The 24,179-nt window shown below is 35.9% G+C and overlaps 2 protein-coding genes across 6 annotated transcripts; both read right to left on the reverse strand.

The window, feature by feature from the left end:
• Positions 1-1,448: 1,448 nt before the first annotated feature.
• LOC144977347 (uncharacterized) lies at positions 1,449-24,084 on the reverse strand. Of its 5 annotated transcripts, none has more exons than XM_078922441.1 (4): positions 23,799-24,084; positions 16,437-16,520; positions 12,488-12,531; positions 1,449-10,720 (listed from the first exon to the last, which is right to left on the reverse strand). In XM_078922441.1, the coding sequence occupies exon 4, from the start codon at positions 10,694-10,696 to the stop codon at positions 9,959-9,961; it is 738 nt and encodes a 245-aa protein (XP_078778567.1). In that variant the 5' UTR covers positions 10,697-10,720; positions 12,488-12,531; positions 16,437-16,520; positions 23,799-24,084; the 3' UTR covers positions 1,449-9,958. The 5 variants fall into 5 exon arrangements, with proteins under 5 accessions (XP_078778567.1, XP_078778566.1, XP_078778569.1 ...); XM_078922440.1 differs by having other exon boundaries at positions 23,748-24,025; XM_078922443.1 differs by lacking the exon at positions 23,799-24,084 and adding an exon at positions 23,483-23,667.
• Positions 12,488-15,996, reverse strand: LOC144976555 (uncharacterized). The gene is made up of 2 exons (XM_078920849.1): positions 14,102-15,996; positions 12,488-12,563 (listed from the first exon to the last, which is right to left on the reverse strand). Exons 1-2 carry the CDS (start codon positions 15,760-15,762, stop codon positions 12,488-12,490), a joined length of 1,737 nt encoding a protein of 578 aa, XP_078776975.1. The 5' UTR covers positions 15,763-15,996.
• Positions 24,085-24,179: the final 95 nt, after the last annotated feature.

Genomic DNA, 24,179 nt, shown 5'->3' on the forward strand with positions numbered 1-24,179 from the left:
AAGGTATCTTTCGGGCATAAAGCAATGACCATACTGCTGAGACACACCGCTCTCCCCCTCATATATGCAATGTACGCTTTCCTCAAACGTTTTTGCTTGTCCTGAGGAGTTAAGGAAACTGTGCTGGAGTGTAGTAGTATTATGTACTTAGTTTGTCTGAAATGAATCCAGCACTTCATAACCAATAATCAAACGAGTCTCTTGATTGGAAAACAGATCTTGTAAGCAGATAATAAATAAGAAAGGTGGAAAAAAATAATTCCCCTTCCCATTGAAGGCCAATATCCCCCCCAACCCCTAATAGGAAATTGTTTATCTTGGAAGAGTTTTACGGCGCTTGCGACACATTTCGGTCATTTCAGCACCAGTCAAAAGGAAGAAAATGGGATAGTTAAAAAATTATAGATTTACAATCAAAAGCACACAAGAAAGGTAAGACACAGAGGAATGCGACAAATAGGAAACAATTAGATTCCAAAGAGCATAATAATATTGTGCATAGTTTGAGATTACCTAAAAGTCTCATCCAGACACAAGCACAGGATCCCACTAAGAGGATACACTCAAATACTTACAATATAAATTCAAAACAAATATAAGCTAACAGAGATGATTTACAAGGAAAATAAATATCTCACAAAACAATAACTATACATTTGACTGTTTCCCTCCCAGCCAAAGACTCCGGCCAGGGCCAGGTCAAAACCAAGTTATCTCATCCCAAGATAAAGGCAGAATCAAATTGGAAAACATATAGGGGGAGGGAGACACAGAAAGTGCCCCTCTGCCCACTATGGGAGGTCAGGAACCCCGCCCAGTAAAAGGAAATTATACTCAGCGCACCTCCCTAACCCAAAAAATGGAGGATGAGCTCAAAAGTTTCGAACCTCCGACGTAGTAAAATCACGACTCACATTTTCAAGTACAGGGAGCAAACAAATTTTTTTTTTTTTAAGGGTTTTACGGCGCTTGCAACACATTTAGGTTATATCAGTGCCAGTAAAAAGAAGGAAATGGGATAGTAAAAAGTTCTAGAATTACAATTAAAGCAGCCAAGAAAAAGTAAGACATAGGGGAACTGGGAACAAATAGGGATCAGATGTAGATTCCAAGAGCATACTACCAATGTACTTAGTTTGAGATCATCTGGACACAAGCACAAAATCCAACAAAGAGCTGTACACTCAAATGCTTATATTATACATTCAAAATAAATGTAATAATACATAACAGAGAGATGATTTACAAGGAAAAAAATATCATCTCCCAAAACAATAACTATGCATTTGACTGTCTCCCTCCCAGCTAAGACTCCGGCCAGGGCCAGGACAAAACCAAGTAATCTCATTCCAAAACAAAGACAGATAGCATGTTGGAAAACAGATATAAGGGGATAGAAGACACAGTATGTACCTCATTGCCGCAAACAAAATGAACCCAATCGCAAGTTCACTAATAATGTAAAAGCTTTATTGTAGAACCAGGTATAATTTGTAATACAAGACAATACAATATGTAATACACATCATAACCCTTCATCCAAAATCCTTATTCAAAACTGAGATGATCCGAAAGTAAAAAAAAAAAGGTGAGAATTGACAATTCAATAATGGATTCTGTCCCGAGTTTTTGTAACATAAATTATGCGCAGGTCTGTCACCAAACGACCACAACCAAAACAAATACACACTTTAATGTTATGTATGCAATTTAAAAAAAAAGAAAAGCATTAATAACATGAGGTCATCTCAACTGTCCAAATCTGAAAAATGTGCTCTTATTAAAAAAAAAAAGACACCCCCCCCCCAAAAAAAAAAAAAAGAAATGAAAAGAAAGACTGATATTGTCAGTTCACGTCTGCGACGAATAAATTACATCAAATTGACACATTGAAATGTATGTTTTTTGTTTTGTTTTTAAGGGTTTTACGGCGCTTGCAACACATTTAGGTTATATCAGCGCCAGTAAAAAAGAAGAAAATGGGATAGTAAAAAAGTTCTAGAATTACAATTAAAGCACCCAAGAAAAAGTAAGACATAGGGGAACTGGGAACAAATAGGGATCAGATGTAGATTCCAAGAGCATAGCACCAATGTACTTGGTTTGAAATCACCTATAAGTCTCATCCGGACACAAGCACAAAATCCAACAAAGACGAATACACTCAAATGCTTACATTATACATTCAAAATAATACATAACAGAGAGATGATTTACAAGGGAAAAAATATCATCTCCCAAAACAATAACTATGCATTTGACTGTCTCCCTCCCAGCTAGGACTCCGGCCAGGGCCAGGATAAAACCAAGTAATCTCATTCCAAGACAAAGACAGAAAGCATGTTGGAAAACAGATATAAGGGGATAGAAGACACAGTATGTACCCCCTGCCCACTATGGGAGATGAGGAACCCCACCCAGACATTGAAATGTAAATCCACTAAAAGTTAAAGAAAAGTATTGTGATTTATCTTGTATTTTAATTTAAATTTAATACCGACTTGACCCAAAGGACAAGTTGGCCTCATGTTAAAAACTCTCACTCAGTTAAAAAAGGGTTGTGGATAAAGTGTGGTGTTGATGTGCAACTTGATTGGCAAGAAATGAATCATCACCATTACTCTCTCACACATACGCACACGATTACGTTATATCTTACAATATACAATAATGTATTGTGTATTAGAATACTTGATCAGAACAAGAAACTTTACATTTATAGAAAATTTTGGTCTAAATCTGTGAGGAGGTTAATAAAATTACATTTCACAAAAGCGCGCTTTATCAGTTCATTTTTACGAAACGTGATAAGACGCAGTCACCAAAATGTTATCAGTATCAGTGCAGCCAACAACCACTGATCTCACAACGAAGAAATGCCAATAACCCATCATCCCGAATTAAAGTGAGGAGGGTAGTAAATGTACATGAACCATATCCCACAACACAGATGATTGTTCACACTGGCCCAAACCAACAACTCATAGGGGCAAAACTTACAGGAGGTAAGAATATAAAAGAATTGAAACAAAAATAAATATAATAGCTTAAAAGGAAAAGAACAAAATATGTCGATGTTTAAAATGAGTGCTATCATCAACCCAGATTTTGTACTTTGTTTTACCCTTTACAGTTTCTTTTTAAAAAAAAATCTAACAGAGGAAGATTTGAAGCTGAAACAATCATTGTTACAGTTACACATTTTGAATTTTTTAAAACAATTATATTTAATTTTGGTCAACACTTTCATAGTCTGCGGTATTGGACAGCTTAGTGTTAGTAGTTACTTTAACTTGGGAGGTGGAACAAGTGAAATGGGCAACAGAGAAAGATGAGAGCATTTTGGAGCGTCAATAAAATGGAATCAGATAAATGACAAAGACATACAAAGAGACTGCTACGAATGAAAAAACCTAATCAAACATTTCTCTCTCTCTCTGTAATAAAATTAAACTGACTCTAAAATTTGAAAAAAAACAAACAAACAAAAAATCTCCAACAAAATGCAACTTGCATGCCAGTGTACAATCGTAAATTGTGGTAAATTTATTACAACAGACACTACGGTACTCCAGTTCTCTGTAACTACAAACACATATGTTGCAAACCATTGTTTACATACCAACCCAATTACAATACATAATGAATCCACCCCCGAATTGCAGAAAAATAGCTGTGGCAGGCATGATATCAAGGAAGTAAACAATATTGCATATCATAATATCAAAGGGAATAAAGGAATTAGGAGGGAAAGTCTCTGCAATTACCAGCACTGCATTCAACTTCCAAACAAAATTTGTGGAAAAAAAAAAAAGAAGACAAAAACTGAAAGAAAAAAAAAAATAATCGAACAAATTAAGTCGACTCAAGCGTGCTGCAATGTAGATAGCAAAACATTTTGTTTTCCTCTGATTGCTTGAGATTCTATAGCTACATCCTTCAATTTTATTTTCAGTTACCGTTTTTGTTTTGTTTTTAAGGGTTTTACAGCGCTTGCAGCACATTAAGGTCATATCAGCGCCAGTAAAAAGGAAGAAAATTGGATAGTAAAAAGTTCTAGAATTACAATTAAAGCACAAAAGAAAAGGTAAGACAAAGGGGAATTGGTTCAAATAGGGATCAGATGTAGAATCCAAGAGCACACCGTCAAAGTACTTAGTTTGAGATCACCTAAAAGTCTCATCCAGACACAAGCACAGGTCCCAACTTAGAGGAATACACTCAAATGTTTACCAATCATATAATATAATATGTAAACTAAACATAATACAATGCATAACAGAGAGATGATTTACAAGGAAAAAAATATCATCTCCCAAAACTATAATATACATTCGACTGTTTCCCTCCAAGCCAAGGTACCTCGGCAAGGGTCAGGACAAAATTAAGCAATCTTTTTCCAAGACAATGACAGGAAACAATTGGAAAACGGGTATGGGGGGATAGAAGTAGAAGACACACCATGTACCTCCCTGCCCACTATGGGAGGTATTTTCAGTTACGACAGCACGGTAACTTGAGGAAAGAGTCACAGTGTTTGGTGGCAGTAAAAATAATAATAATAATAAATCTTTATTGTCCAGAAATGGCAATTCATGTTTGGTAAGTTGGCCTCAAACATTAAAAGAAGGTTAAAAGTATGAGATCATTCTTAATTATTTCGAAATGCAACCATCATTATAAATAATAATTCATCATTTTAAAAAAAGCCAATTAAAATCAATCATTCCCTAAACAACAAAACAATCAATAACACCTAAAAGGTCGTTTGTAACGAGCTATCTTTTCTATTATTTTTAGACACATGAATCTAATTTTATACTTTTGTAATGTTTATGATAACTTGATTGTATTTGCAGGAAAAAAAGTCATACAAATTGCCATGTATTGACGCTTAGAAATATCCATAAAATAAACAGACATCAAGTCCTAAAAAAAAAAAGAGAAAGAGAGAGGAGGAAGAGAGAGATAGAGAGAGGACATTTGCTATATATGAAGCAGTCGTCCAATTAACTTGGCACTTACATCAAATTTAGTTTTCAACAATTTGAAGCTTTCTAACTGAAAAAATCTGAAAAATCTCATCATTGGGTAGGAACTTCATGGTAGCAAGAAATGATGTAATAAACAAATCATGACATCTGCAAACACTACAACAAGCTATCTATATTGCTCTGCTTCTAGTACAGGATTCAACATGGTAACGGTATTGTAAAAAAAAAAAGATAGATCAAAACAAAATAATGTAATATATTAGCTATGTAAATATTATTCTCATTAGGAATGTGTGTAAAAATGTAAAGTAAAATGGGAAGGGAAGGAACACTATCCTAAAGTAAAATGAAAAAAACAAAATGGGAGTAAATACTGTATCACTAACGGATTAGATTGTATGTTTTATCCCCCCCTCCCCCTTTTTTTTTAAGCTCCAAAATTCAGGGGAAAAAAAATAAAAAACAAACAAATACCCCCCCCCCCCAAAAAAAAAAAAAACAAAAACAAAAAACAAAAAAAAAACACACACACAAAAAAACGACATAATTCAAGAACACAAAATAATTCTGAATCCAGATACCATGGCAAAGGCCAAATAATTTTTTCCTTTGGTTTAAATCTCTTGCATTCTTCCCATGTGAATTAGAGAGGTGATTAGCCCAAGGTCACAGTGTGACATCAGGAATCAAAATCTGTACCTTTTAGGGTACAAAGCAAGACCATACAACTGTGCCACACCACCCATTTATAAAAAGTAAAATGAGAGTCAGGATACCATGAACTCCAATAAGAGGTCAACAGTTAACAAGATTTTGTTCAATAGAAGAATTTCCTTTGTTTCAAGATGGTATAAACCAATTTCAGTCACGTTTCTCCAATCCGAACACCTTTGTTCCCAGCATTTTGTCAGGATTACAGAGACATTTGGATAAAGGAATCAGTCCCTAAGTGTACAATTAAAGAAAAACAAAAACAAGCCATCCCCAGGCAACTTGTCCAGATAAAGGACACATCCGGATAATGCAGTTTGGTAATGGAGAGATGAGGTTGTATTTAGGAGCTGCATTATTTCTAATTGATATCGGCTTCATAAAAAGAACGATGAGGGGATACTTAAATGATATTACAGTCCTACATACTTTTAAACAAGGGGTAGAGAAAATAGTAAAACGTGAACTTTTTCAATCAATGTTCAGAAGTCATGTTATAAACCCTACCTGCTAGTCACAGCCTCAAAAAGATCTTCATGCAAATGGCTAACAATGCACAATCCAGAAGACGAAAACGAAAACAAAAAGATGTCTAGAAATTAGCAGTACCCGCTTCCCCAAGCAGGGGCCAGGTCAAAACTAAATGGGATCTCATTCTAGAACAAGGACGAAGGGTGAAGTTGAAGGTGTGGCAGATATAGGAAATGGTCAGGGATGGAAAAATTTGGAGCAAAGCCCCCTCCCTTCCTTTCCCTGGTCCAGGGGGTAGACTCCCCACTGCCTGTGAGAACATCTAGCCACTGCTTTTAAAGAGTGAAAATGTTTCAGGCAGTTTGTTTGTCAATGTAGTTGGACTGTGACCATTTAATTCCCCACCTTGACACAAGCACAGGATACTGCTAAAAGGGAAAATACTTGAAAAAACTTTAATGACACAAAAAAGAGAAATGACATATAATTAGAAAAAAAAAAAAACACTCCCCTTAAAAGGAACAATACATGTGACTCTCACATAAGAATCAAAGTCATCACTTGGGCAGAATGAAATAATGTCATTCCAAGACACAAATAGACAAGAACATGGAAAGGGAAAACAGATATTGGCAGATAGAAGACACAGCAATAACGACTTCCCCAACATACCATAGGAGGTCAAATCCCCAACATACCATAGGAGGTCAAAAGTCAAAACCCCAAAATGACAACTTCAGTATTTCTATTTTCTCCCTCCATCATCAATTTCAAAAATGATGTGCAAAAATAATAAATAAATGAAAAAAATATAAATAAAAAACATTTGTCACTGTATGAGATTCCAGACAAGCTTGAAAAGTGAACGACAACAACAAATAAGACTCGGGAGATAAATAATATGTGGATGATACAAAATACAGCCTTGCATATTAAAAAGTAATTTATTTCATTTATATCCACTTTAAAAAAAATATTTGTTTTAGTAGTCTGTTGTGTTTAAAGATTGTATTAGCATTACAGACAAAAAAAAAAAAGCTTTCACAGAAATCTGCAATTCTTCCACCTCTAAACATACATTGCAGCAGCACCACATAGTTTTTAAAAAGTTTTGAAACGGTAAAGATAATAATAATAACAATAATAAAACACCTAAATATAACATAATAGAAGTAATAAAAACAAAGAATGAAAAAAAAAGTTTCTATATTGATCTGAAGACATGTTATCATTATTTCTTCTAAGCCGTAAACAAAACCATACATGATAAATTGAATTCATAATGTAAAATAAACTCATAAATCAAAACAGTTTAATGATTAGACAGGATTTTTGAAAATCTGAATGCTTCAGGAGAAACTAGATTTCTCTGTCCCTCACTTTCTCCAAACGCTCTTCCCCTCCCTTCCCCTCACCAAAAAAAAACAAACCAAAAACAAAGCCTAACACCGATGCCGCATTAAACAAGAAGCTTAGTCAGGCTAGAGAACCTGCCATATTTAACATCTTTAAAATTAAACGCTATGCTTAGGAATGGGAAAAGGAATGCAACACCAAATATTTCTCTCTTTAGCTAGTTTTACTTTTATGGTTCTAAAAATATAGGGACTCTGTAACTAAAACAGAATAACAACAACAACCATGATAAATATAAAAATTAAGTGCTCTTATCAAAAGGTAAACTACCTGATCACGAAAGAATCGCAAATCTAATAATTTTAGAAAATCAATTTAGAGTACACTAATATATTATAGTGAAACGTCCGCTTACAAGATAAAATCCCCAAACCCCCACGATTCTTCATGCTATGGTTTGAATGGTGTCTATTATTTGAAAAAAAAACAAAACAAACAAAATTGCAATATAAAGACTTCATGAGACACTGCCATGTGACCTTTTAGCGATGTCATCCTTCACCTTTAACGCTTCGACTTAATAAACAAGTTGAACAACATTTGCAATAAAAGTAAAGTCAAAAGGACACAGAGTTGGAATTGACCTTCATTATTAAGATCAAGTTGGTAAGGATTATCTATCATTGCATCAAATTGAAGAAGACTTGATGAGTCCTGTCTGCCAAGAAGGGAACTCTAAAATTGTCAGTAATTAGAAATAACTTAAAATGAAATTTAATGAAGAGACGAAGGATCCAAGGGGAAAAAAAAAAAGTACTAGTTTTAACAGTAATAAGAATCAGATCCAAGAGTTATCTCCCCTTGTGATTCGCCTGAGACCACATCAACGTTTCACATTACATGACCAAAACAGACACCCTCAAATGTCTATAAAATAAAAACTACATAACATATAACGGAGAGATGGTTTACAAGGGTTAAAAAATAGATGAATCCATCCATATAGCACCCATCAACCCAGTACAGCCAACATTTCCCTGCCCTGAGTGGATTTCCATCCACCATTAGCTGGACTATGAAAGTGGAAGGTGTGTAACTGACCGCAATCCATCTCACTATTAGTAAGTGTAAAACTAACGGCGAGATATCCTATTATCTTTGAATTGCTACTACTGCTATTACCGAGTAAAGAAAGAAATGCAGTCCAAAAATCTATTTTTATTCTTCTTTTTCAAACGAAATGCTGCTGTTTTTTAAACCAACCAACATTCAATATTAATCAATATGTGGAAGTTTATGGCCACGAACATGATGAAATCTGACGATCAGAAAAATCAAGTCAGCTGGTCGATAAAATTGAGGAAAATTGTTGAATAATGAACAACTGATATAACAATTGATATGATGAAGAATGAAGTATTGACTTATGAGTCACTTGCCAAAAACAAAAAAACAAAAACCCTAAAGCCTCACTGTTGAAAAACCAGAAATGTTTTAAACTGTAGCAAGAATCAATAACAATCCATCTAATAAAATTTTTTCTCCTTGGTAGAAAAATAAAGTATGCTTTGTTATTTGAAATGGTTAATCAATCTTCCTCTATACACTCTTGATTCATATCTTTAATTGAAAAAAATAAAATAATTACCCAATATAATTAAATTACTATGATTACAACACAAATATACAATATAAGTAACCAATCAACCAAAAATAGTAATATCCGATATATGACGGATGAAAAAATAATTCACATGATCTCTAATCAATTACAAATTAACGTATATATCTGGCAACAATGATGATCTATTAGCTAATTATGTATGATTCTATTAAGGTGATCTCTAGCAATTGGTTGCCAATATAGCCTGGCCAGTATTAATCTTTTCAATTTCTTGAAGAGTAATATTAGACCATTGCTTTCTGGGTAAATAATTTGCATATAATAAATAAATTTCAATAAAAATCATACAAACTGTTACGAGAACTAAAATAAAAAATAAAACAAAAACCAAACTGAGAAATAGGATAAGAAGAAATTATTGTATTTTTGGTACTTTACTATGGCCCTCAATATTTAAGAGACATTTACAACAGGCCCTATAACTACCTACAGAAACGTAAGAATTCTCTTTTTTAGTGTTTGTGGAAGTAAAAACAACTCTTTTGATAAAACCCTTTCCTTAAAATATTTAGATTTATCAGGGCAAACTTGTTACCAGGCTAAGAAAACAAAACAAAGACAAACACCTAAAACAATGATCATGATCCCTTTAAGGTGCTAAAACCTCAAAACTTAAATGAAATTGATGGGTAGTAATGAATTTCATTTTCAGTGAGACATGTTTGCAAAATATTATGACAGAATCGGGTTACCTTTACTGAAAAGTGAACGCACTCTGACCATTATGGTCTAAGACCTTAACTCAAAATTGTGCAACATACCCTGCAGGTGCATATGCCACTTGGGGTGGACCTGCAGATCCTTCTGATGATGTTGCACCCGGAAATGCAAAGCCAGGTGGAAAACCAGCACTCGCAGTAGCAGTTGCCATAGGTGCTGGTCCCAGCGGTATGGTTCTCGTGGCACCTGGGGGTGTCGCAGCAGCGGTTGCCATTGCACCAGGCGGGAGTGGTGTATATCCAGCAGCGAATAACGGTGCACCTGCTTGAACAGGCTGTTGCAGTGCGTAGTGTTGTGGGGGTCCTGGTGCTGGCTGCTGAGATGGATGATGTGTTGGTCTTCCACTTGTTGCTGCTGCTAAAGCTGCTGTCTGATGGTGGTGGTGGTAGCTAATACCTCCTGGGTGAAACTGTGCTGTTGGTAGGTGGTAAGCAGCAGCTGTAGCAGCATGGCTGGAGGTAGGTATAGCAGCAGCTACACCAGGGTGATAAGGCATGGAAGAGTAGACAGCCGGTGCATAGGCTGGGTGACCTGCTGGACTGGACACCACTGCATATGCCTGAGGGGTGTGGTGAGCGTAGCGGGCTGTAGGGGCTGTCAAACCATTGGGAAGGACTTGCTGGGCCCCTGGGGCAAAACCAGCAGGTGGTCCTACTTGAGCTGTGGCAGCAAAAGGAGCTGGTGCTTGCCCTGGAATGTAAATGCTACCAGTCTTCTCTTGCGATACGGCACCCACTGGGTTAGGGGATGCGTAATACATAACTCTTCAATCCCCGCAAATAGACTGTTGATAGAAAATAATAAAGAGCTGAAAATGTATGTGTGAAACTGAAACAGTGTCAGACAAAGCAAGAAAGAAAAATAAAAGAAAGAAAACCATCCCAAAAAAATCAGACTACCTTGACTAGGGATGGAACCTTGGACCTCCTGATTATTAGTCAGATGTGCTACCATTACACCACAGAGGTTTCCCCGAGTTGGGACAAATTTAATGCATATATTCTTCACAAGGGTAGAGGTTTACGCCACGAACCCTTGCTTGCATCATACAACACAAACATTGAACATGAGAGGATGAGGATGAAGACATTAGAGTAACTCTTATTTTGAAAATACAAAAGTGACTAACTAGGGAGCAGGCACGGGTGTAAGCTAAAGATCTGAAAAAGTGTGTATGAAATAGTGCCAAACAAACCAAAAAAAAACATTAAAAAAAAAAATCAAAAAGAAGTCTTCAGTGATTGAGGTTCAGATCTTTATCCTACACCAGTGCCTTCTCTCTAGTTTGTCACTATGTTTAGAATATAATGTTAACATTTAGTACCCAAACTAACATTCATTTCACATGTCTTTTCTTAAATTCTCTTACAGCGTGATTCTGATGGTCTACTCATGAAAAAAAAGCAAGGTGATTAGTATCAAAATTAAGATGCAAGAAACAGTCTATTTGAGGTAGTAAACTAATTCTTAATCACTCTCCTCTATCAAAATCTTGACAAGAAACAAGCTTCATGGTTCTTTGAAATACCCAAATTTACGTTTCCAGTAGTAGTCAAGAGCTTTTGAATATTTATAAAAAATAAATTTTTAAAAAATTACAATCTCCTACCAATGGCATGCAATACACAGAACCAGAGAGAACAGATCAAAATGCTAAATACAATGGACCATCATACAGACACAATTACAAAACGTATAACACCACAGATTCTGTGGAGAAAATATTGAAATGCCCTACTACTTGTAGCACACATTTTAGAATATGCATACATCACATGAGACCCAAATACAGGGTGAAATGTAAAGACATAAGGGAATATCCAAAGGAAAGCAGCATGAATAGTGATTAGGGACTATAGTACAAGAAACGGTAATGTGCGATCCATGCAGCAGAGAGGAAGGCAAGCCAAAGTAACTACTCATTTCAAAATTATGAGAAATACATTTTAATTTTAGTTAATTTTAGAACTGTGGTCACTCAGAAAAATTAAAAATATTAAGCCTAAAACTGAACAGTCACAAACAACACTTATTTTCCATCCATTATTCACACGAGCAGTTGATTACCACCAGAAATTGAAACTTAATGATGGACAATTCAAGGGCGCTGTGGCATACATTTGTTTTTAGCATTGTCCTACTTGTGAAAAAAAAAATCCAAAGGTAGTCAAGAAGGCAGGAAAAGAAATACAGTTCACTAAAAAATGTATGTTCATAATATGACTCAGGTAGATGTTATCAATTCATTGTGTCTAAACTTTGAGGAGAGGAATCAGAAGAGAATTGATTCAATTAAATATAATTTTGATAGTAAAAGCACATCCAATCCCAGCAATCTCTTATGAAATAGCTGGTCTCTATTGTCCTAGCTCACATATGAAGTAAGTTTGGAGTTTTCTTTCATCTCCTGTTAATAAGATTCCTTACACAAGTTTCACAGGTATGCAACATCGACATTGACAAGTCTGCATTACAATTTATTTTTTTTCAAAAGGAGCAAGACATAACTGGGACTGGTGTGATAACAATCATTATTTTGATATGTACTTACTCAGAAGCCACCAGCTGGGACTTCTTTATATGGTAAATAAGTTCCTGAAATGAAATAACCAAGAGTTGCAATAAATCTTATGAGAGTAATAAATATTAATAATATACTTATTGACAGTGAATTAATTAAGATCATGTAGTCCTAAAGCAGACATTAAAATTTTTTTTTTACAGGACATGACAATTTTGAAACCAAGTTTTGTTCTGTTAGATTTTCAATAAAAGCGAACCCACAGAGTTAAAAGGTTTGGGTAGGCATAATTTTCCCTCTAATGTTATCATCATCATTGCCTTTTTCACCCTGGGTCAGGGTATAGGCCACAGACAAACAGTTTCCATCCTTCTCTATCCTGAGCCAACTTTTTTATCTCATTCCAGGTCTTACCACTTCTCTGTATATCAGCTTCTTTAATTCTTCTCCATGTTCCTCGTGGCCTTCCCCTTGATCTTCTGCCCTGAGGGTTCCAGTCCAATACTTTCTTTGTTATAGTTGAGTCATTCTTTCTAAGCGTGTGTCCAATCCACCTCCACCGTCTTCTTCCTATATCCTCTCCCACTGGTTTCTGCTGTGTTCTTTTCCATACTTCTTCATTTTTTATTCTATCCATCCATTTTATTCTGAGTAGCTTACGCATGCACCTGTTTACGAAAATCTGTACCCTCCTTATACATGCCTGTGATGCGTTCCAAGTTTCACATCCATACAGTAGGACAGACTTCACGTTAGAGTTGAAAAGTCTTAGCTTTAGTTGAAGGGAGATATCTTTAGTTCTCCAAACTCTGTTCAAAGATGTGAATGCAGCCTGTGCCTTTCCTATTCGTGCTTTCACCTCTGCTTCCGTGCCTCCATCCTTGTCAATTATACTTCCGAGATAGCAGAAAGTGTCTATATCTTCGAGTTCCTGATCTTTTACTTTGATCTGCTCCCTTTGACGCGTACCTATCCTCAAGACCTTTGACTTTGCAGGGTGAATTCTTAGACCAATTGATTCCGAGAGGCTGTTTATAATTGTGGTTTTTGCTTGCATCTGGTCCTGGGTGTGGGACAGAAGAGCCAGATCATCTGCAAAATCCAGATCATCCAACTGTGTCCAGGGGGTCCACTGTATCCCATTTCTTCTCCCTTTGGAGGTTTCCTTCATTAGCCAATCAATGGCAAGGATGAACAGGAATGGTGAGAGCAAGCATCCCTGCTTGACACCAGTCTTAATTTCAAAGCTGTCAGTAAGCTGATCTTCATGTACAACCCTGCAACTTGATCCTTCATACATTTCCTTAATGAGGTTTACTATCTTTTCAGGGAGTCCATAATGTGCCAGAATTTTCCACAATGTTGCTCTGTCAATACTGTCGAAAGCCTTCTCGTAATCCAGAAAGTTGACAATAAGAGGAGAGTTCCATTCTATAGACTGTTCTACTATGACTCGCAGAGAGGCAATCTGGTCGGTGGTTGAACGGTTTTTTCCGAAAACCTGCCTGTTCGTCCCGCAGTTTAGCATCTGTTGCATTCTTAATTCTCTCTAAAATAATACGGTTGAAAACCTTTCCTGGGATAGAAAGAAGAGTGATGCCTCGATAATTATTACAATTACTGAGGTCCCCTTTCTTTGGAAGCTTGATAAGATGTCCTTCCTTCCAATCCTTTGGGAATATCCCGTCATTCCAGATTCTCTCAAATAGTGGGTGCAGGGCCTCAGCATTTCTTTTCGCATCAACTTTTAGAGCCTCCGGTGGAATCTGGTCTGGTCCAGCAGCTTTCCCCCTTTTCATCTTGTTAATGGCACCCACAATCTCTGCTATCGATGGTGGATCACAGCTAATTGGTAGCTCATTCCTTGCAGGCAAAATTTCTGGCTGGTTGTCTGGTGGTGGTCTGTTCAGAAGGCAGTTGAAATGTTCCCTCCATCGTTCAGATTGAGCCTCTTTTCCAAAAATAGTTTTCCCATCTTTGTCTTTGACTGGTACCTCTGGTTTCCCATATTTTCCAGCAAGTGTCTTGGTAGTTTGATAAAGGATCCTCATGTGTCCTCCAGTCGCTGCTGCTTCTGCTTTCTCTGCAAGTCTGTTCATGAATGCTTCCTTGTCTTTCTTCACAGATCTTTTGACTTCCTTAGCTATGGCTCGATACTGCTCTTGTGCATCCAGTCTTGAAGCCCTTGTTCGGCTTGCATTCACTTGTTCCTTCCTTGTTCTCCTCTTTTCAATAAGGTCCAAGGTGGTTGGACTTATCCATTCTTTATGTTCCGATTTCTTTACCCCCAATACCTCGTGGCAAGTTGTTATGTAGACTTCCTTGACCTTTGCCCAATGTGACTCTACATCTATGTCCTCCTCGAGCTCAGTAAGAGGTTGGAATCTATTACTCAATTGTAGTTTGAATTCCTCATTCTTTTCCCCATCAAGTGCATTCACCTCGAATTTTCTTCTTGTATGTGATCTGGCCCCGTGTTTTCTGAGTCGAAGCTTAAGCTTTGCCAATAGCAGGTGGTGGTCTGATCCAACATCTGCCCCTCTCCGTACTGTCACATCTTCCAATGAACGTCTGAATCTACGAGAGATACAAAAATGATCAATCTGATTCTCTGTCACACCATCTGGTGAGACCCAAGTTGCTTTATGGATCCTCTTATGGGGGAACACTGATCCTCCAATCACCAAACTGTTGAATGCACAGAAATTTGCAAATCTCTCTCCATTATCATTCATTTCTCCCATGCCATGACGTCCCATGATACCTTCATAGCCTACGTTATCCTGTCCCACTTTTGCATTAGCATCTCCCATCAATATGTTGATGTCTTTCCTTGGCAACTTGTCAATGACTTGTTGTAGCAGACCATAAAATGTATCTTTGTCCTCATCTATTGCATCATTTGTTGGGGCATAGATCTGTACAATGTTCATGTTGATCTTCTTACTCCGTGTTGTAAAGGACGCCATGATGATCCTTTCTCCGCATTGTTCCCATCCTCTCAGTGACTTCTGGGCAAACTTGCTTAGAATTATTCCTACTCCCTGTGTATGAATCCCGTCCCCTCTCCCTGAATATAAAATCTTCTCCCCAGACTTGAGGTGTTTCTGTCCGGATTGTATCCAGTGGGTTTCGCTTACTCCAAGTATATGCAGCCTGTATCTTCTCATCTCAGTCACAACTTGAGAGCTTTTTCCTGCTTCATACATGGTGCGAACGTTCCACGACGCGATTCGAAGCTGCTTGTTTGGCGAAGACGTCATCGGGTCAGCAGAGTCCTTTCGGCTTTGTCTGTTGTCCTTCATAAATTCTGTAATTCCAGAAACTCTTCGGTCGCCCAAGCTAAAAAAAGGATTTAGTTTGTCTGTCTGTGTTTCTGTAACGGTTTGAGTTTAACGGAAAGGGGTGTTAACCCTTTGCCAACCCCCAACCTGGAGGACCAGGTGACTCAAAGATGGGGGAATCACACACCATTAGTCGCCTTTTACGACACGCTGGCTTGGCGTTGGGCTATTCTTGACCCTCTCAGTTGAGGGACCCCGGACACCACACGGGGTTCTAATGTTATATTCTTCTATAAAATTTTTATAGACAAATACCTCTGTGGAAGAAAAGATGTGTGGCTTGTTCCTAATTTTGATTACATAGCAATAAACATAACCCAAACACAAAGCAATTAAATTGGCATAAATGGAAACAAATCTGCATTTAAATATTCCCTATTAGATGTCAATAATAAGGTTAAAAATAAGTGTAGTTTTTGACTTCAACAAAATCAAATCCACTTCTTTCAACTTCTCCAAGACATCATCAGCACTCCTTGAAAGTTATTCCTCCAAAAAAAAAAAAAAAGCATATTTTAAAAATCTTATAACAACTGAATCAAAGTCACAGTGAAGGATGTCAAAATAAAATCAAGGAATTAATTCCCATTGACATGTAATTAGTTGCTATGAATCAAGAATAACCTATGACTTACCTTGAGAACATATAAACACAAGTTATTGAAAAATTGTGGAATTAGATTGACAGATGAAAACTAAACCATAGGTCCAAACTCAATCTGTAAAACAAAAGAAAGAAAAAAATCAATTACATTTGATGATCTTTAGAAGAAAATACAAATTCCAGTTCACTCAAAAAGGTAAAAGTAAAAGTAAGGAAATTTTTCCTCATTTAAATTCAAAACGTTAAAGTAAAAAATAATTTCAAGGAGTAACAACCAAATTTGCTTGCTGAAAAGATATAAGATTAACTCTTGAGTTCATATGCACCGAAATTCAAATTTGTATGATGAGATTTAGCGACTGATTATGCCAGTAAAACAGGATTAGACTCTTATTCGGATTGATATAACGGTACAATTGTTTCAACGCAAAACGGCTCTTTCTGTCATTCATGTAATCTAAAAATAAAGACTGACATTCTTATTCCAGTATAGTAATAAGATTATACATTGCGCCTCGGTTACAACAAAGTTGATGGAACTCAAGGCAAATGTTAGTTATAGTTATAAGAAGAAGAGTTCTAACCAAGTAAATACTTAAAGGAGGTAATTATGAATGGATTACACCCCCCCCCCCTCTCCAGTCACGTTGCCCTGCAAGCAACATGGCATTTTGTCAATGGCTTTTCATTCCACTCTAGTAGAATTGATCTTAAACCTTCCTGAATGGGAACCCTCGGTGAGATTTCAATGAAAATGAAAAAATTAACAATTTCCAAATTATATATTATTATTATAATTATTACTTGATATAGCGCCAGATCCACAAATAGTGCTCAGCGATGCTTTACAACAGTTTATTTGGTATTACACATGTTCATTCATTCAACTACAAAATCACTACAACTGTCACACACATATCTTGTTCGAGGTTCACATAGAATCACAATTAGCAGAATGAAAAAGATTGGTTTTTAGACGCCGTTTGAAGACTGGTAGACTTTCACACTGTCGGGTTTTAGGTGATAAAGAATTCCACATGATTGGAGCCGAAAATGCAAAACCACACTCAGCAAACTTTGTTCTCGGGATGTTATTCTCCATTAGCGAAGAACTGCCACATTGCAGAGATTGATTTGGTTTGACATTAATTTATCGATGTATCCCAAATCATTTTTCACGCATTTTCCCATTTTTCTTAGTATGAATTTGTCATCGCAAAGGTAAATAGATGGCTCAACTCACTCCTTCAAAATTTATCATGCTGTCTGTGCGGCTATGTGGTCTTGTGGTATGATACTCGCGTTCGGATCGGAAGGTCCTGAGTTCGAGCCTCGCTCAACGCATAGTTGAGTCCTCGGAAAAGACTCTATATTATATTCTCTTACCGTACTCAGGATAACAAGACCTTTCACAGTTTTGTATTATGTAATATATCACTACTACTTAAGTACATCCATTCTTATCATTGGAAATTAATTTACCATTTGTAAACATTTCATGAATTGATCTTTCCACAAACAATTTTAAAGGCCTACAATATTATTCCAATCGAAAAGGCTAGAAAGTGCAGTTTTGTTTACTTTATAATAAAGCAGACTATACAGCTTATAAATACAACCCGAAGAATCTCACAAAAACTTCACACCATAGTCCAAAGGTTAAAAAAAAGAGTAAACTAAGCCAATCACCATTGCTTTATTATAATAATATATTATCTCCTATAACCAGATGACTTAATGAAACAGGGAAAAGGAAAAAAAAAAAAAAAAAAAAGGAGAGAGAGAGAGAGAGAGAGAGGAGAGAGAGGGAGAGGAGAGAGAGAGAGAGAGAGAGAGAGAGAGAGAGAGAGAGAGAGAGAGAGGAGAGAGAGAGAGAGTGAGAGAGAGAGAGAGAGAGAGAGAGAGAGAGAGAGAGAGAGAGAGAGAGAGAGAAATTAAGAAGCTAATACTAATAGGTACCTACAAGAGAGAGAAAAAATCTAGACCTATTTATCTCCTTTTAAAATGAGTCCATATTTCAGAAAACGCCTCAGTAGTCTTTATATTTTATATCATTAGCTATGAATGTATTACATAATTACTTTTACTGGTTTTGGGAAAAATTTACCAAAGATTTACAGAATTTTAAAATATTTTGCCGAAAAAGGACCCTTTTAAAGCCCCATAATTAAAAATTTCATTGCAGAAAGTGGTGTTTACCCTATCCTTTTTTAGTTAAAAAAATGAATTGTCACTTTTATACAAGTTTTTTTTACTTTTTGGAGGTACACAGAAAAGGGTTAAAATTAATGGGGATACGTCAATGGCCTATGCTCCAGCTGGAGTGAGTAGGGGGTCTATAAATACACTATCGCAGTCTCAAATTCTTTAACAACCCCTCCCTACTCCACCCCTCACTTCCCTCTATCCCATGCTTGAATATAGTTTCAATCTCTCTCCTTTTCTTGCACACACACATTCTTACCCCTTCTTTCTCATTTACTAACCATAATGCAAATGTAGTATTTTATAACATATTTCCTTTTCTTATCTCATTTACATGGAGAAGGCTAAAGGCTGAAATGTTGTTTATTAGACCTGTAAATGAGTTCTATAAAAATTGACTTTGAAACTGAAACTCTTCGTAATTCGTCGTAGCGAAAAATCCAAAGAATCAAAATGAAAGGTAAACAGCAATCTCGCTTGAGCAAAACAATGGCAGAAAACTAAATTGCACGGGAATTAATTAGGCTACTTACCATTGTTCCTTATAATTAGGTACCCAATCAGTGAAGAAACTAGAAACGGTCAACCAGTTTGTTTACAATGTGAGGCAATCGAGATAACTTTCGATTTAAAGGCGTCTACATAACGCACTTCCGGCTTTCGCATTTTACCTTTTTAATACTTTTACCTCCCTGCAGGTAAATGTGGTCAATTTTGGCTTAGATGAAACAGTGAAATTTATCGCTCAGCGCACTGCGTGGAATCAGCGATATTTTAGTTGGAACTCTCAAGGGACCAATAACCCTCCCTGCTAGCTACCTGCGTGAAGTCATTGGAGTTCAACTGGTATCAGGCAGTGCTGTGTCCAAAGGGGACAATTATCGATATTTATGGTCTTATAATATGTCTGTATAGCGGGAAACAATAACAGCCTCTTTCACTTTATTATTTTGATTTGAAAAATCAGTTGTCTTTCTAAACATCAGTGAAAATTTGATATTCCTGTGGTTAATAGTTTTCTTTAGATATCAGCAATTGTGGATCTAATTTTAAGTGCTTGTAAATTATGGTGCACTTAAATAAAAAGTTTGTTATTCAAAACTCAGCGGTAGTATCTCAAGATCTGTAATAAATATCAAAAGTACATATGCATCTATGTTCCTGTGCATTACGATCATATTGGCAGTTGATTTTCTTGATTTATTCATGGTGTTGTTTGTTCTGTATATTTCGTTACCACTTCGATTCCTCTCAAACAGTCGTGTTGGTCATAACAGTAAACTGATATGATTTATGTGGAAAAACAACCCATGAGGATAATATCTTATTGACCAGTAAAAACTAAAAACCAATATTGTGTATGATTTCAATATCTCAATTTACTATCAATCTGCCTATAAAGTATGACCTCTTACAAGAAAAAAATCAATCACCCAACAAGGTTACTGGACATACTACAAATATTGCAGTATCAATCATCAATTACAACTAACACTAAGTACTGGTACGGTTAAATTAAATGATTTGCTCAAACAGACGGACACAGATGTGGACAAAAGAGGATTCAAAATTATGAGGGCATATAGTTTATTCTAAGTAGCGACCTCTTTCTCCTTATCGACCAACTACATTCAAAACGAACACACTGTCCATATAGTTTATATAGATAGAATCATCTCATTTCTTCCAAGAATATACATTAAGTCATTGTCTTATAAAGTCATCTGATATACCCTTGAACTCCAGTCAGTCAAATTTAGAGATAATACAATTGAATAACAGTCAGAGTCAAATCAGTATAACACCACAGGCATACCACAGCAGATCATTTAATTTTTGGGAAATCACTGCCATATATATCTGGACGCTTCAGTCTATAAAAAGTTAACACATTCACTTGTGCACAAAAGGAGAACTTGAACTTACATTATATTACTTATTCAACATGCAAAAATACGAGTAATTGAGATGGATTTCAATTACCCTAACCATTGACTCCTATCAATATGACACTATAAAATAAAGTCGGTATTTCCGGAGACAACAACACAAAGGCAGTATACATCTTCAAACAATAATGCCTAATATTCATAAAAAATGTAATTTCGACTTGAATCGTAAGGGATTTAAGTATAGAAAAAAGTCATCAAGCCATTGAAAAGTTGGGTTTCAAATGTGCCCAAAACTACATAATATTTAAATCAGTTAAATGCTTTAAAAAATAAGATTAATATTATTTTCACCTAATGATTTATATTTTATTCCTAGACTGATATTAGGACATAATTCATGGCATGGAATACTATGGGAGAGAAAATGATCTCACCGTCATGCCAAATAAGAATTTTACAATAAAAAAATTCATATCTTTTAAGATTTTACTGCCCGGACCACAAAACTTGGCATGTGTCAAGATCATCATTTTTACTTTACAATAATGCTTGTTTCAATCATTTTCTGCCGCTCGGAATTAAATTATTAATATGCAAATTACAAAAAAATAATTTCATTGATAGCTCAAAAACCACTAAATTGACACCTCTCTTATGAGCAGCCTTAAGAGGATACATTATTATCAACCATGGCATATGATGAAAGAAACCCTTGCTTTGCTTGTGGTGAGGGAACAATTTTCATATTCATGTTAGCAACTGAGCAATACCATGAAATATTGCAGCAATTAATTACCATCAGTGGCATCACAGATTTCCCCCGACCACTACCTGTTACACCCATGGGCTGAGTTGACCCAGCACTAAAATACCGCTCAGAGGGGATAGTGCCACGCAGTGAGCGGCTCAGTTAAAATTGGCTACCATTGGGATCACGACAGGTTTGGAAAGTGAAAAAATAATTTCAAGAAGGCTGTTGAAAATACACAGGGATGTGTTCAGACACGGCAATTCTAAAAACTGTCGCTTAGCCTTGGCAATATATCCATCGTTAATATATAAACAGCCCTTGAGCTATGCGTAGCGGTGTGGAATATTCCTAATTATTTTTTTGTCATTTGACTACGATTCATGAATTCTTTCTTTCTTCATTTCTTGCTTTCTAATTTTTTAATATTCGAATTTGACGAAATGACTTATTCAGTTATTTGATTGAGAATTTACAGGTCTATTTACTATGCGTGGTATAAGAGCCATTTTTACTCCCTTTATTTTACTAAACACAGCCACACAAAGAGAGACAAAATTATCGCAATTAGATGTTACCAAGTCACACCACTGCTTGCTATCATACACACACAATGACCCCACCCAATGCAGTATTTTATAGTATCAAAGCAGTCTACCAGACGATGCCAATGTGTAATAAAGCTCACTGAGTTTGGAAAATGATGCAAATTTATGCCCGCCTTTGTCCCTCTTTGCCATACTCTTTGCTGTTTTGTTTACCTTTTCGTGTAGCTGAGGCGTGTGGAAATGAACTTCAATGAATGCGAGGTGGCTTTAACCTTAAAATTCAGGGTTCCCACACCTATATATCTTTTAATTCAAGTTTTTGTCAAGGTTTTCAAGCTTACAGAAAAAGTCCAAGGTATAGTCTGGGAGTTAAATTGAGTCCTCATATTGCCTAATGCCAATCCAAGTCTTTGTCCATTGCCACTTACTTCATGATTCAAAGTTTTTAAGTTTCAAAGACAAGATATTTAACAACACTAAAACAATATGTCTCCAAAAAAACAAAAAAATCCACTCAGAACTATCTCAATGTCAATCAGTCATGGATTTGCTCTCCTCAATGTCAGAAGTGATTTTTTGGATGTCACACATGGTGTTCTTTGCCTTTTCCTCAGCATATTTGACATTTGCCTTAGCAAGGAAAGTGAAGTCCATAAAGTTTTCTGCTGCCTCGGATGCCTTTCCTTTTAAACAAATGCAAGATTCGTTTCCGAGGGCTTTCTTCTTTTTTTCAATTACCGAATATCGTCATCCATGTTCTTCCTTTTCAAAGCTTTCTTCACTTGTTCCTTTTCTTTCATCCTCTCTTCAATGTGATTAAAATACTTTTTTTCCTACCTTGCTGTGCTGATAACATCAGATCTTTGTCAACCCGAGTCCTCCCAACAAAATCTATGTGATCCTTTATCACTTATGACCCTCCTGACATTTTTTTTTCTCTAAAAATAAATCTCCCGGATTTTTCAAGGCTTTGACTTTGGATAAAACACACGTTTTTCCCGGTTTTCAAGGCCTTGAAAAACAAAATCTAAATTCCCGGTTTTTTAGGTTGCGTGGGAACCCTGATAGCAGAAAGAAAAAAAATGAGGATTTTGATTTTTACGTATCAGTATTAGTATTAAATGGCTGAAACCTATTCAAATAATTCAAGCATCAATCTTGATCATTCTGAATTCTGAAAGTCTTTGGATTTTGTTAAGAAATTTCAACTGATTTTGAAGACTAAGACTAAGAATCCATTTATTATTTTATCATATTTATTGATTTAACATTTTAAATGTTGACCGATCAATAAATAATTTATCAAGGGATAAAATAAAGCAAAAAGCAAATTGGGATTTTAAATTATATTTTTAAAATCCTGCCTCAGATTTCGATTTCAATGTCAGAAATTAGAAAACGCGTGACCCAAATACGAATTATTTTTTTTTTTTTCAAATTATTATTTAGTTGGCTCCATGAAATTATTAGTCCTCCTTTTCAAATAAAAAGTAGACGGTCTAGCTCCTGTTGGCAGTTGGTTCATAATCATATTAATATTAGACGTCTACAACAAAAATAAAGGGAAAACGGAAAACATGGTGACTGAAACTGAAAAGATGATCAACAAAATGCTAAAGCCAAAGCAACTCTATATTTAAAATGTTGCGACTTGTTGAACAGTATAACTATAACTCACTCTTACTCATACTAGAATTAACACTAAAAAGCAAGAGATATTGAAGACAATCTCAGTCTCTCTTTCTAACTTGTCATTTAATTTGATTTGATGGATTTTGCCGAGTCGATGCAACTGAACTGCACAAAACTTTAGGTTTTGGGACTGTATTAATACTATTAATAAGCAATATGTTAGAACAACAACTTGCTCATGACATTATAAGCAAACGAGAGGGAAGGTTTTATGCCACATAACCCACAGTTATTATAGTTAACTAATTACAACTCACCACAGCGAAAATAGCCGATTGGAACTCAGTGAAACTGTTATTGATACGTACCTTAGTTTACAAGATCAACAATGGCGACAGTCAAAGGCACAGGTTTGTTCAGTTGCAGATTAACTTTAATTGAAATTGAGTATTCTGAATTCTTGATTTTTTATTGATCAAAATATCACGATTTGTGATATCAACAAGAACCAGTGAGTTATGAAAAACATACGTGGGACTTATGATAGGATTGATATGCATTTAATTAGAAAATAAAATAATTGACACATGAACCAAAGACGGACAAGACAGAGTTTAATAACATGTTATTGAACATGATTCACACCCCACTTGCAGTTCCGCAGACTATGAAAACAACGATTTCCATTGGCTACTTAACGGAGGCAGGCAATTTCTTTTTTCACAGTAAGCTGTAGAAAATGATTTTTC

Source organism: Berghia stephanieae, chromosome 7 (assembly GCF_034508935.2).
Source record: "Berghia stephanieae isolate SIO BIC M18660-M18661 chromosome 7, UCSD_Bste_1.3, whole genome shotgun sequence".
NCBI lineage: Eukaryota > Metazoa > Mollusca > Gastropoda > Nudibranchia > Aeolidiidae > Berghia > Berghia stephanieae.